The 13,532-nt window shown below is 62.9% G+C and overlaps 1 protein-coding gene across 1 annotated transcript in view; it reads right to left on the bottom strand.

Moving 5' to 3' along the window:
• The window catches only part of SPTBN2 (spectrin beta, non-erythrocytic 2), a 33,837-nt gene that overhangs the window by 13,145 nt on the left and 7,160 nt on the right, over window positions 1-13,532 (bottom strand). Inside the window, exons 9-22 of the mRNA XM_072920137.1 lie at window positions 13,195-13,312; window positions 12,802-12,960; window positions 11,928-12,230; window positions 11,693-11,846; window positions 10,100-11,282; window positions 9,454-9,591; window positions 7,907-8,663; window positions 7,570-7,772; window positions 7,303-7,393; window positions 7,013-7,159; window positions 6,294-6,557; window positions 3,736-3,960; window positions 2,173-2,262; window positions 1,231-1,512 (exon numbers count right to left, since the gene is read on the bottom strand). Of these exons, the coding sequence (XP_072776238.1) occupies window positions 1,231-1,512; window positions 2,173-2,262; window positions 3,736-3,960; window positions 6,294-6,557; window positions 7,013-7,159; window positions 7,303-7,393; window positions 7,570-7,772; window positions 7,907-8,663; window positions 9,454-9,591; window positions 10,100-11,282; window positions 11,693-11,846; window positions 11,928-12,230; window positions 12,802-12,960; window positions 13,195-13,312 (4,114 nt within the window). The remainder of the gene's footprint in view (window positions 1-1,230; window positions 1,513-2,172; window positions 2,263-3,735; window positions 3,961-6,293; window positions 6,558-7,012; window positions 7,160-7,302; window positions 7,394-7,569; window positions 7,773-7,906; window positions 8,664-9,453; window positions 9,592-10,099; window positions 11,283-11,692; window positions 11,847-11,927; window positions 12,231-12,801; window positions 12,961-13,194; window positions 13,313-13,532) is intronic.

Genomic DNA, 13,532 nt, shown 5'->3' with positions numbered 1-13,532 from the left:
CCCACAGACCCCTCCCCATATCCCCCTGACCCCCTCTCACATTTCCTGCCCCCCTCTGACCCCCCATGAACCCCCCAGACCTTCCAAACCCCCCAAAATCCCTTCCCAATCCCCCTGAACTTATCACAGACTCCCCCAAACCCCTCTCCACATCCCCTCTGACCCCCCATGGACCTCCCAAACCCCCCAAAAACCCTTCCCAATCCCCCTGAACCCATCACAGACTCCCCCAAACCCCTCTCCACATCCCCCCTGCTCCCCCTCTGACCCCCCATGAACCCCCCAGACCTCCCAAACCCCCCAAAAAACCTTCCCAATCCCCCTGAAACCATCACAGACTCCCCCAAACCCTTCCCCACATCCCCCCTGCCCCCCCCCGCCCCCTCAGACCTCCCAAACCCCCCAAAAACCCTTCTCAATCCCCCCTGCCCCCCCTCTAACCCTCCATGGACCCTCCTAGACCTCCCAAATCCCCCAAAAACCCTTCCCAATCCCCCTGAACCCATCACAGACTCCCCCAAACCCCTCCCCACATCCCCTCTGACCCCCCATGGACCCCCCAAACCCCCCAAAAACCCTTCCCAATCCCCCTGAACCCATCACAGACTCCCCCAAACCCCTCCCCACATCCCCTCTGACCCACCATGGACCCCCCAATCCCCACAAAAACCCTTCCCAATCCCCCTGAAGCCATCACAGACTCCCCCAAACCCCTCCCCACACCCCCCTGCCCCCCCTCTGACCCTCCATGGACCCCCCCAGACCTCCCAAACCCCCCAAGAATCCTTCCCAATCCCCCTGAACCCATCACAGACTCCCCCAAACCCCTCTCCACATCCCCCCTGCTCCCCCTCTGACCCCCCATGAACCCCCCAGACCTCCCAAACCCCCCAAAAAACCTTCCCAATTCCCCTGAACCCATCACAGACTCCTCCAAACCCCTCTCCACATCCCCTCTGACCCTCCATGGACCCTCCTAGACCCCCCAAACCCCCCAAAAACCCTTCCCAATCCCCCTGAACCCATCACAGACTCCCCCAAACCCCTCCCCACATCCCCCCTGGCCCCCCTCTGACCCCCCATGGACCCCCCAGACCTCCCAAACCCCCCAAAAACCCTTCCCAATCCCCCTGAACCCATCACAGACTCCCCCAAACCCCTCCCCACACCCCCCACCGAAGCAGGGGTGACTCTGCTGTCCCCGGGGAGGGGTCCCGGCCCCGTGCCCACCTTGGCCTTGTCCTGGGCCATCATGTGCAGCTCCCTCTCGCCCAGCCAGGCCTCGGCGGCCGCGGCGTCGCACAGGAAGCGTTGGGCGGCCAGGGCGGCCTCCAGGCGCCGCTGCCTCCGCGCCGCCTGCGCCCGCAGCTCCCGCCAGGCCTCCCGCAGCACCGGGACCCCCCCGGGGACCCCCCCAGGGACCCCCGAGCCGGGGACCCCCGGCCCGGGCACCCCCCGCTCCAGCAGCTCCGTCACTCGGCGCTCGCGGCCCTGCAGCTCCTTCTGCAGCGTCTGCGGGGTCGGGGGAGTCAAGGGGGGCTCTGGGGGGGGAATTGGGGGGTCTAGGGGGTCTGGGGGGGGTCTATGCGGGAAATTGGGGGGTCTGGGGAGGTGTATGGGTCCATGGAGGGATCTATAGGGGAAATTGGGGGGGGGTCTAGTGGGTCTGTGTGGGGGTTTATGGGGGAAATTGGGGGGTCTTGGGGGGTTTATGGGTCCATGAGGCTGTCTATGGGGGAAATGAGGGGGTCTAGTCGGTCTCTTGAGGGGTTTATGGGGAAAACTGGGGCTTTGGGGGGGTTTAGAGGTCCATGAGGGGGATTTGTGGGGAAAATTAGAGGGGTCTAGTGGGTCTGTGGGGGGTTATGGGGAAAATTAGGAGAAACTGGGGGCCTAGGGTCTATGGGGGAGTTTATGGGGGGGTTTATGGGTTCATGGTGAGGTCGAGGAGGGGTTTAAGGGGGTCTGGGGGTCAATGGTGGAATCTGGGGGGTCTGTGGGGATCTATGGGGGTCCTGGGGGGCGAAACAGAAAACTTGGGAGGGGGGATCTATGGGACCTCCCAGGTGTGTGTGGGGGGGTTCTGTGGGGGTCAAGGAATGGGGGGTCAAGGAATAAGTGCTGGGGGGTCACAGGGGACACAGGGGGACACTTGGGGACCCTCTGACCCACCTCGTTCTTCTGCAGCAGCAGCTGCACCGAGGGCAGGTCCTTGCCGTGGTCCGTGGACATGGCCAGGGCCTGGCGCTCCTGCACCCACAGCTGGGGACACGGGGGGACATGGGGGTCACTGGGGACATTGGGGACATCAGGGTAACTGGGGGGTCACAGGGGTCACAGGGGGTCACTGGGGGTCACTGGGTGTCCGGGTCACTGTGGGGACAGGGATGGGGAGGACTCAAGGACTGAGGGTCGGGAAGAGCCACGGGGAGCAGAATTTGGGGTTCAGAGACCCTGAGAGGGGTCAGGGTTGGTGGAGACCAGGAATTGGGTGGGGGTCCAGGATTCAGGATGAGGAACCAGGAGTGGGGAGGGGGGGTGGGGTGTCAGAGATTTGGGGTCCGGGATTCGGGATCAGGAATTGGGGGGGAGTCACAGATTTGGGGTCAGGGATTTGGGATCAGGAATTGGGGGGGAGTCAGGGATTTGGGGTCAAGAATTGGGGTGGTCAGAGATTTGGGATCAGGGATTTGGGATCAGGAATGGGGAGGGGATCAGAGATTTGGGGTCAGAGATTCGGGGTCAGGAATGGGTGGGGGTCAGAGATTCGGGGTCCAGGATTTGGGATCAGGAATGGGGTGTGGGTCAGAGATTCGGGGTCAGGGATTTGGGATCAGGAATGGGGAGGGGTTAGAGATTCGGGGTCAGGGATTTGGGATCAGGAATGGGGTGTGGGTAAGAGATTTGGGGTCCAGGGTTTGGGATCAGGAATGGGGTGTGGGTCAGAGATTTGGGGTCCAGGATTCGGGATTATGAATGGGGTGTGGGTCAGAGATTCGGGGTCCAGGATTCGGGATCAGGAATGGGGTGTGGGTCAGAGATTCGGGGTTCAGGATTCGGGATCAGGAATGGGGTGGGGGTCAGAGATTCGGGGTCCAGGATTCGAGATCAGGAATGGGGAGGGGTTAGAGATTCGGGGTCAGGGATTTGGGATTATGAATGGGGTGTGGGTCAGAGATTCGGGGTCAGGGATTTGGGATCAGGAATGGGGTGTGGGTCAGAGATTCGGGGTCCAGGATTTGGGATCAGGAATGGGGTGTGGGTCAGAGATTTGGGGTCCAGGATTTGGGATCAGGAATGGGGTGTGGGTCAGAGATTTGGGGTTCAGGATTCAAGATCAGGAATGGGGAGGGGTTAGAGATTCGGGGTCAGGGATTTGGGATCAGGAATGGGGTGTGGGTCAGAGATTCGGGGTCCAGGATTTGGGATCAGGAATGGGTGGGGGTCAGAGATTCCGGGTCAGGGATTTGGGATTATGAATGGGGTGTGGGTCAGAGATTTGGGGTTCAGGATTCGAGATCAGGAATGGGTGGGGGTCAGAGATTCCGGGTCAGGGATTTGGGATTATGAATGGGGTGTGGGTCAGAGATTCGGGGTCAGGGATTTGGGATCAGGAATGGGGTGTGGGTCAGAGATTCGGGGTCCAGGATTCAGGATCAGAAATGGGGTGTCAGGCACGGGGGGACCAGGGACCCCAGGGGTCAGTGACAGCCCCGGGGGGCTCCCCCCACTCACGAGCTCGTCCTCCAGGTCCCTGCGGAACTGGTGCAGCTCCCTGGCGGCCGCGAGGCTCCGGCCGCGCTCCCGCAGCGGCTCCCGCAGCTCCCGGAACTGCTGCTCCAGCTCCCGCACCTGCTCCTGCACCCCCGCGCTCCGGGGGTGCCCCGGGCTGAGCCCTCCGGCCTGCGCCCGCAGAGCCCCCACCTCCTGCTCCCGCAGCGCCGCCTGCGTCTCCAGCAGCTGCGGGGGCGCGGGGGGTCAGGGACCCCCAGGGGAACCCCCCAAAATCTGCACCCCAAAACCTGAACCCTAAAACCCACACCCCCAAAACCTGAACCCTAAAACCCGCAGCCAAATCCTGCATCACAGACACGCACCCCCAAAACCTGAACCCCAGAACCTGCACTCAAAACCTGGACCCCCAAATCTTGCATCACAAACCTGCACCCAAAAACCCAAACCCCAAAACCACAACCCAAATCCTGCATCACAAACCTGCACCCAGAAACCCAAACCCCAAAACCCAAACCCAAATCCTGCATCACAAACCTGCATCCAAAAACCCCAACCCCAAAACCAGAACCCAAATCCTGCATCACAAACCTGCACCCCAAAAACCCAAACCCCAAAACCCAATTCCTGCATCAGAAACCTACACCCAGAAATCCAAACCCCAAAACCCAAATCCTGCATCACAAACCTGCACCCAGAAATCCAAACCCCAAACCTGCATCACAAACCTGTACCCAAAAACCCCAACCCCAAAACCCAAACCCAAATCCTGCATCACAAACCTGCACCCAAAAACCCAAACCCCAAAACCCAAATCCTGCATCACAAACCTGCACCCAAAAACCCCAACCCCAAAACCACAACCCAAATCCTGCATCACAAACCTGCACCCAAAAACCCCAACCCCAAAACCCAAATCCTGCATCACAAACCTGCACCCAAAAACCCCAACCCCAAAACCACAACCCAAATCCTGCATCACAAACCTGCACCCAGAAATCCAAACCCCAAAACCCAAATCCTGCATCACAAACCTGCACCCAAAAACCCAAACCCAAAACCCAAATCCTGCATCACAAACCTGTACCCAAAAACCCCAACCCCAAAACCCAAACCCAAATCCTGCATCACAAACCTGCACCCAGAAATCCAAACCCCAAAACCCAAATCCTGCATCACAAACCTGCACCCAGAAATCCAAACCCCAGAACCCAAATCCTGCATCACAAACCTACACCCAAAAACCCCAAAACCAGAACCCAAATCCTGTATCACAAACCCAAACCCCAAAACCCCAAAACCCAAACCCTGCATCACAAACCTGCACCCAAAAACCCGAACCCCAAAGCTGCATCACAAACCTGCACCCAAAAACCCAAACCCCAAAACCCAATTCCTGCATCACAAACCTGCACCCAAAAACCTGAACCCCAAAACCCAATTCCTGCATCACAAACCTGCACCCAAAAACCTGAACCCCAAAACCCAAATCCTGCATCACAAACCTTCATCCAGAAATCCAAACCCCAAAAACCCAAACCCAAATCCTGCATCACAAACCTGCACCCAAAAACCCCAACCCCAAAACCCAAACCCAAATCCTGCATCACAAACCTGCACCCCAAAAACCCCAACCCCAAAACCAGAACCCAAATCCTGCATCCCAAAACCTGGTCATCCCAAAAACCCCAACCCCAAAACCAGAACCCAAATCATGCATCACAAACCTGCACCCAGAAATCCAAACCCCAAACCTGCATCACAAACCTGCACCCAGAAATCCAAACCCCAAAACCCAATTCCTGCATCACAAACCTGCACCCAAAAACCCCAACCCCAAAACCCAAACCCTGCATCACAAACCTGCACCCAAAAACCTGAACCCCAAAACCCGAACCCAAATCCTGCATCACAAACCTGCACCCAAAAACCCCAACCCCAAAACCCAATTCCTGCATCACAAAACCTGCACCCAAAAACCTGAACCCCAAAACCCAAACCCAAATCCTGCATCACAAAACCTGCACCCAGAAACCCGAACCCCAAAACCCAAACCCAAATCCTGCATCACAAACCTGCACCCAAAAACCCCAACCCCAAAACCCAAATCCTGCATCACAAACCTTCATCCAGAAATCCAAACCCCAAAACCACAACTCAAATCCTGCATCACAAACCTGCACCCAAAAACCCCAAAACCAGAACCCAAATCCTGCATCCCAAAACCTGCACCCAAAAACCCAAACCCCAAAACCCAATTCCTGCATCACAAATCTGCACCCAAAAACCTGAACCCCAAAACCCAAACCCAAATCCTGCATCACAAACCTGCAACCAAAAACCCCAACCCCAAAACCCAAACCCTGCATCACAAACCTGCACCCTAAACCTGAACACCCCAAACTCTACACCCTAAACCTTCACCCCAAAACCTGGTCATCCCAAACCTTCATCCCAGACCCACTCAAAACCCACACCCCAAACCTGTACCTAAACCCCTCACCCCAAACCTTCACCCCAAACCTTCACCCTGTTGCCATTTCCCAGCCCCCAGCCCTGACCTGGTGGCGGGTCAGCAGGACCCCGACGCTGGTCAGGTCCTGGCCGCAGTGGCCGGAGCGGAGCTGGGCGCGGACTCCGGCCAGCCAGGAGCGCAGCCCGGCGCAGGCCTGGGCGCAGCTCTCGGCGCGCGCGGCCTCGGCCAGACCCCGGCCCTTGGCGGCCGCCGCCGCCTCCACCTGCGCCCACAGCGCCCGCAGCTCCTGCCGGGGCGCCGTCACTTGTCCGGCCAGCGCCGGCCGCGCCCGCGCCAGCTGCTCGCTGTCCTGCGGGACCCAAAAAATCACGGAATGGGCAACGTCGAGGTTGGAATCGTGGAATTGTTGAGGTCGGACCCGTTTAGTTGTGGGGTTGTGGAGATTGGAAACGTGGGGTGGTGGGATCATTGAAACTGGACCCGTGGAACCATCACGGCTGGACACAAAAAATCACTTGTCGATGATACGGGGGATCCTTGAGGCTGACCCACTAAATTGTGGGATTGTAAGGTGGGACCCATGGAATGGTGAGGTCATCGAAACTGGACCCATGGAATCGTGGGGTTATTAAGGCTGGACCCACAGAACCGCTGAATCACTGAGGGTGGACCCATGGAATCACAGAATTGCTAAGGTTGGACCCATGGAATTTTGTGACTCAACCCCCCCTCCCATATCCCACCTTTCCCAAGGGTCGCCCCTTCCCAGATCCCATTTTCCCCCCATTTTTCCCCAGTTCCCACCTTCTCCAGCGCCTCCAGCCAGCCCCGGTTGGCCGCGAGCTCGGCGGCGAAGGCCTGGTGCTTCTGCCACTTGCCCTGCAGGTCCCGCGTGCCCTCGTAGGACACGTCCCGAGCCACCGGCAGCTTCTCGTTCAGCCACAGCGTCAGCTGGGAACGGGAACGGGACACAGATGGGATCCCTTCCCACAGTCCCAGCCCAGCCCAGTTCTCATCTCCACCCTAGTCCCATTTTAGCCCCATCCATCCCTGATCTCCATCCTAATCCCATCCCAGTCCCCACCCGGTCTCACCTCCTGCCCATCCTGCAGGAACTTCTGCAGCTCCCAGTTATCCCGCAGCCGCCCCAGCAGCTCCTGGGCCGATTCCCGGATCTTCTGGTGCCTGTGCCAGGGCCGGGGTGGTGAGAGACCCCATTCCCAGGGGATGGGATGGGATGGGATGGGATGGGATGGGATGGGATGGGATGGGATGGGATGGGATGGGATGGGATGGGATGGGATGGGATGGGATGGGATGGGATGGGATGGGATGGGATGGGATGGGATGGTCTCCCTCACCTGCTTTCCACCGACTCCACCGTCTCCCGCACCTTTTCTGCGTGGACGCCGCCCTCCTCCAGCAGCTTCCGCCCGGTGTCCGTGAGCGCCCGGACGCGCTCGGTGCCGGTGTCCAGCGCGGCCAGGAACTCCTCCAGCCTCCTCACGGCCGCCTCCGCGCCCGGCACCGTGCTCGGCATCTCCGTGTGAGCCAGCGTGTGCTCCTGCGGGTTGGGATTGGGATTGGGATCGGGACTGGGATGGCACCGGAGCCCCGGGATTCGACGGAACACCCCGGATCGGGACTGGGATGGCACCGGAGCCCCGGCATTCGGCGGAACACCCCGGATCCCCTCACCTGCTTCCCCAGCGTCCCCTCCACCTGCTTGGCGTCCCGCAGGAACACGTGGAAGGCGACAGCCTGGGCCAGGAGCCGCTGCCGCTTCTCCCACACCCGGCCCAGCTCTTCCCAGTCCGCATCCAGCGCTTCCAGGCGCTGCAGCAGGGACAGGCTCTGCGGGTCCGTCTGTCCCCGCGTCACCTCCCGGCCGGCGGCGCGGGCGCTCCGGTAATCGGCTCCGTAGTGCGAGATCTCGGTGCGGAGGCTCTCGTGTTGCCGCAGGGAGCCCTCGGCCTCGGCCAGGGACGCGGGGACATCCTCGGAGCCCGCGGCCGCGCGGGTGCGGGACAGCCAGGCCTGCAGCGCCGCCAGGTCCCGCAGGAAGCCCTGGAGCCGCCGCGCCTGCCCCAGGGACTCCTCGCGGCTCCGGTGGCACCGGCGCAGCGCGTCCCACTCGGCCTCCAGCGCCGCCAGCCCCTCGCGGATCTCGGGCGCTCGCTCCGGCTGCTCCCCCTGCAGCTTCTCGCCCTCGGCCCGCAGCTCCCGCAGCTTTCCCTGGATGGCGTCCAGGTCGCGCCCCATCCCCGACAGCTTCCCCTGCAGCGCCGTGATCCCCGCCAGGTCCCGGCCCAGCGCCCGCGTGGCCTCGATCGCCGCCGTCTTCTCCCGCATCCAGCCCCGCGTCTCGTGGCATTCCAGGCGGAAATTGTGGATGTTCAGCGCCGCGGTCAGCGCCACCTTCTTGCGCTCGGTCAGCGCCCGGAACCGCTCCCACCTGGAACGGGCGGGATCGGGGCACGGTGGGACAGAGCCCGGGGAGAGAATCTGGCCCGGAGAATCCATCCCTGCAGTGTCCCAGTCTGGGGAATCCATCCCTGCAGTGTCCCAGTCTGGGGAATCCATCCCTGGAGTGTCCCAGTCCAAAGAATCCATCCCTGGAGTGTCCCAGCCCAGAGAATCCATCCCTGGAGTGTCCCAGTCTGGGGAATCCACCCCTGGAGTGTCCCAGTCTGGGGAATCCATCCCTGGAGTGTCCCAGCCCAAAGAATCCATCCCTGGAGTGTCCCAGCCCAGAAAATTCATCCCTGGAGTGTCCCAGCCCAGAGAATCCATCCCTGGAGTGTCCCAGCCCAAAGAATCCATCCCTGGAGTGTCCCAGCCCGGAGAATCCATCCCTGGAGTGTCCCAGTCTGGGGAATCCATCCCTGGAGTGTCCCAGCCCAGGGAATCCATCCCTGGAGTGTTCCAGCCCAGAGAATCCATCCCTGGAGTGTCCCAGTCTGGGGAATCCATCCCTGGAGTGTCCCAGCCCAAAGAATCCATCCCTGGAGTGTCCCAGCCCAGAAAATTCATCCCTGGAGTGTCCCAGCCCAGAGAATCCACCCCTGGAGTGTCCCAGTCTGGGGAATCCATCCCTTCCCAGAGCGTCCCGGCCGGGAAAACTCCTCCCTGCGCCCCTGGAGCATCCCTGCCTGGAACCCTTCCCTGGGCACCTGGAAAATCCATCCCTGCCCGGACCCATCCCCAATCCCTGCCCGGAATGGCCCCGCCGGGGCCGCCCCCACCTGTCCCGGAGCTGCTCCCAGGTCTCCCGGGCGCTCTCCCGGTTCCTGTCCCCGGAGCCCTGCAGCTCCTGCGTGACGCGGCCCACGGAGGCCACGCGTGCCGCCAGCGCCGCCAGCTCCGGCTCCAGCGTCTCGAACCTGCGGGAGCGCCGGGAATGACCGAGAATTCCGGGAATACCGAGCCGGAGCTGGGAATTCAGGGAAACCCCAGCAACACCGTGCTAGAGGTGGCAATGCCACAAATCCTGGGGAATGCCACACATTCTGGGAATACTGCGCTGGAGGTGGGAATTTAGGGGATTTTGTGAGTGATGGGAATATCTGAGGTCAAGGTGAGAATTCAGAGTGTACAGGGAATGCTGTGTTGGAAGTGAAAATTCTGGGAAACCGGGAACACCTAGAACACTGGGAATGTTGTGGTGGAGGTAGGAACTCAAGGAACACTGGGAATACCGGGAATAATGGGAATACTGGGGACATCCTGAGGAAAAACGGGAATAACGGGGCAATCCTGTGTATTCTTGGGAGAATTCCTGGGGGAATCCCAGCGGGGGCGACCGCGGGCACTCCGAGATTTCCCGGGAATAATTCTGGGAATAACTCTGGGGTTTCCACGGTGCAGCACGGAGGAGCCCCGGGCGCTCACCGCTGCTGCACCACCTCCAGGTCCTCGATCCGCTCGGGAATCTCCATGGAGAGCAGCCACTGCTCCCTCTCGCCCACCCAGAGCGCGCAGGCATCGGCCTCGCTGCGCGCCGCGAACAGCCCCAGCGCGTCCCGCAGCTCCAGGCGCCGCAGCTCCGCCCGCTCCTCCAGCTCCCGGTGCCGCCGCTCCAGCTCCGCCAGCCGCTCCAACAGCCCCGGCACCACGTCGGGAAGGTCGGCGGCATCGCCAGGCAGCGCCTGTTCCCGCAGCGCCGCCAGCGCCGGTCCGCGCCGCCGCAGCTCCTCCTGCAGCTCCCGCAGCCGCCGCTCCAGCATCCCCGCCGATCTTTCGTCGCGGCCGAGCTCCGGCCCCGCCACTCGCCGGGCGGCGGCCGCCAGCCACGCCTCGGCCTCGGCCGCCTCCGCCTCCAGCTGGAATCGCCCCGCGGCCGCGCGGAGCCGCCGCTCCCGGGCCCCGGCCAGCGCCGGCAGCGCCGCCCACAGCGACTCCAGCTCCCGGATCCGCCGGGACACGGCGGCCGCGGGGTCCGGGGAACCGGGAGCGGCGCCCGGGGGTCCCTCGGGGGGTTCCGTGGATCCGTCGGGTCTGGCGGCGGGTGCCGAGAGTCCCTCGGTGGATCCAGGGGTGGATTCCGGGGGTCCAGCAGCGCGTCCCACGGACGCGTTCTTGGATTCCGGGGGTCCCGTGGGGGGCTCCGAGGATCTGGCGGTGGATCCAGCAGCGGATTCCGCGAGTTTTGCGCTTCCCATGGATCCAACGGCGGATCCCGTCGAGCCAGGGGCGGCTTCCACTGATCCAGGGGTGGTTCCCGTGCATCCCGCGGCTCCGTCGGGGGCTCCCTGCGCCAGCAGCTCCCGGCCCCGCTCCAGCAGCTGCTGCAGCGGCCCCGCTCGTCCTCCCAGCGCCCCTCGGATGGCCTCGAGCTGGCTCAGCATCCGCAGGGCCCCCGGCAGGTCCCGGCCCAGCTCCGGGCAGCGCAGGAGCCGCTCCTGCTCCCGCATCCAGGCCTCCTCCTCGCCCGCGTCCCACAGGAACTTCCAGAGGCGCCGGGAGCGCTCCAGCCGCAGCCGCCGCTGCTCCGACAGCGCCGACAGCCCCCGGTAGCGCAGCTCCAGAGCCGCCACGCGGGCCCGCAGCTGCTCCGGGGGGCACGGGCGGTACCCTGGGGGGCACGGGAGGGGCTCAGCGGGGCTGGGGGGTCGCACGGTTTGGGGGTCCTGGGGTCTGGAATCCCCAGGGTTCAGGGGTATGGTGTTTAGGGATCCAAATTTTTTGTGGGTCCCAGGGTCTGGGATTGAGTGATACTAAGGATTTGGGAGACGCAGGGTTTGGGGGTGCTGGGGGTCTGGGATTTGGAGGTCCCGGTGTTCAGGGATTCGGTGCTTGGGGGGGGGTCTCGGTTTTTGGGGCTCCCAGTTTATGGGAGTCTGCTTTGGGGTTTTGCTAGGTCCCAGTTTTAGGGGTCTCAGGTGAGTGGGGGTTCTGGCATTCAGGTATCTCTGGGTTTGGGGGATTCCAGGATATCTCGAGGATCCCAGTTTTGGGAGTCTCAGTTTTGGGGGGGTCACTCACCGCCCCCCTCCCCGAGGAAGCGCTCGGCCGCCGCCCCCACACTCCGGACCCTCTCAGCCTGGGCCGCCACGTCCCCCTCGACCAGGGCGTGGATCTGCAGCAGATCATCCACCTGGCTCAGGTGCTGCCCAAAATCCCGCGACTGCAGCCGCACCTGGGGACACCGGGGGGGTCACGAGGGGGGTCCCACGAGGGGATCCCACCCCCCAAACCCCTTCCCCATTCCCTTCCCCACCTCCATCTCCTCCATCCAGCCCATCAGGTGCTCCAGGTCGCGCAGGAGCCGCTGCAGCTCCAGGTGCGCCCGCAGCCGCTCTCGGCGCGCCGCCACCTGCGCCCGCAGCGCCTCCCAAAGCGACACCACATGGTCGCGCCGTGTCGCGATACCGCCCATGTCGTGATAGCGCTCGGCCTCCAGCTCGGCGGCCACGGCGGTGACGGCGCGGACGCGGCTGCCGTAGGCGGCGATGTCGCTCTCGATGGCCTCGTGCTTGCGCAGCGCGGCCTCGACCCCCGCCAGGGACCCCCCGAAATTGTCCTGGGGGTGGGAAAGGGGGGTGAGGGAGAGGAGACTCCCAGGACCCCCCCGAAATTGTTCTGGGGTGGGGGAAAGGGGGGTGAGGGAGGGAACACTCCCGAGACCCCCCCCCCGAAATTGTTCTGGGGTGGGGGAAAGGGGGGTGAGGGAGGGAACACTCCCAGGACCCCCCCGAAATTGTTCTGGGGTGGGGGAAAGGGGGGTGAGGGAGGGGACACTCCCAGGACACCCCCCGAAATTGTTCTGGGGTGGGGGAAAGGGGGGTGAGGGAGGGGACACTCCCAGGACCCCCCCCCGAAATCATCCTGGGGTGGGAGAGGGGGGAGAAGGGGTAAAAGGTGGGAGGGACACCCCGGGGACCCCCTGAATTGTCCTGGAGGATAAAAAAAAAAGGGGCTGAGGGTGACAAAATGGGTGGGACACATCCTGAAGTTGTCCTGGTGGGGACAAGGGGAAGTCCCCTGGGGTGGGGGCAGTTCCAGGGTCACCTGTGCCACCAGGCGCTGGCTGTCCCTGACTGGGAGGTGTTTGGGGGGTCTCAGGGGTCCGTGGGTGGGGGTCCCGGTGTCACCTGTGCCACCAGGCGCTGGTTGTCCCCCAGCCAGGTCTCCCTGAGGGCGGCCTTGCGGTGGAACCGGGCTGCCAGCTGCTCCAGGTGCTGCTGCCGGAGCAGCTCCGAGCGCAGCGCCAGCTCCCGGCCGTGCTCCGCCTTCTCCAGCCGCTCCCACGCCTGCGGGGACGGCTCGGTCACCTGGGGCACCTGGCACCTGTGTCACCTGTGTCACCTGGCTTCGTGTCACCAGTGTCACCTGCACACTTGGCACTTGTGTTGCTGCCTCCTCTCCCGTATCCCTGTGTCCCCCTTGTCCCCTGTCGCTGTCACCCTGTTAATGTCGGCGCTGTGGGGACCCCCCATGTCCCCCCCATCCCTGTCACCCCTCAATGTCCCCCCTGTGGCTGTCACCCTGTTGATGTCGGCGCTGTGGGTCCCCTCCCGGGGCACGAACTGCCGCTGGTTGTTGGCACGGAGGCGGCTCCGGAGCGAGAACAGCAGCACTTCCAGGGAGCCCTTGTCCTCGAACCTGCGGGGGGACCCCAAAATGCACCAGGGGACCCCAAAATGCACCGGGGGGATCCTAAACCCCACTGGGGGGACACCAAACCCCACTAGGAGGACCCCAAACCTGACTGAGGAGAGCCCAAACCCCCTCCTGGAGACCCCAAACTCCACTGGAGGGACCCCAGACTCCTCAGGGCAGCCCCCAGACCCCCCTGGGCAGCCCCCAGACCCCCCTGGGCAGC

This window comes from Taeniopygia guttata, chromosome 31, assembly GCF_048771995.1.
Source record: "Taeniopygia guttata chromosome 31, bTaeGut7.mat, whole genome shotgun sequence".
Classification (NCBI taxonomy): domain Eukaryota; kingdom Metazoa; phylum Chordata; class Aves; order Passeriformes; family Estrildidae; genus Taeniopygia; species Taeniopygia guttata.
This window is presented reverse-complemented; position numbering and strand designations above follow the sequence as displayed.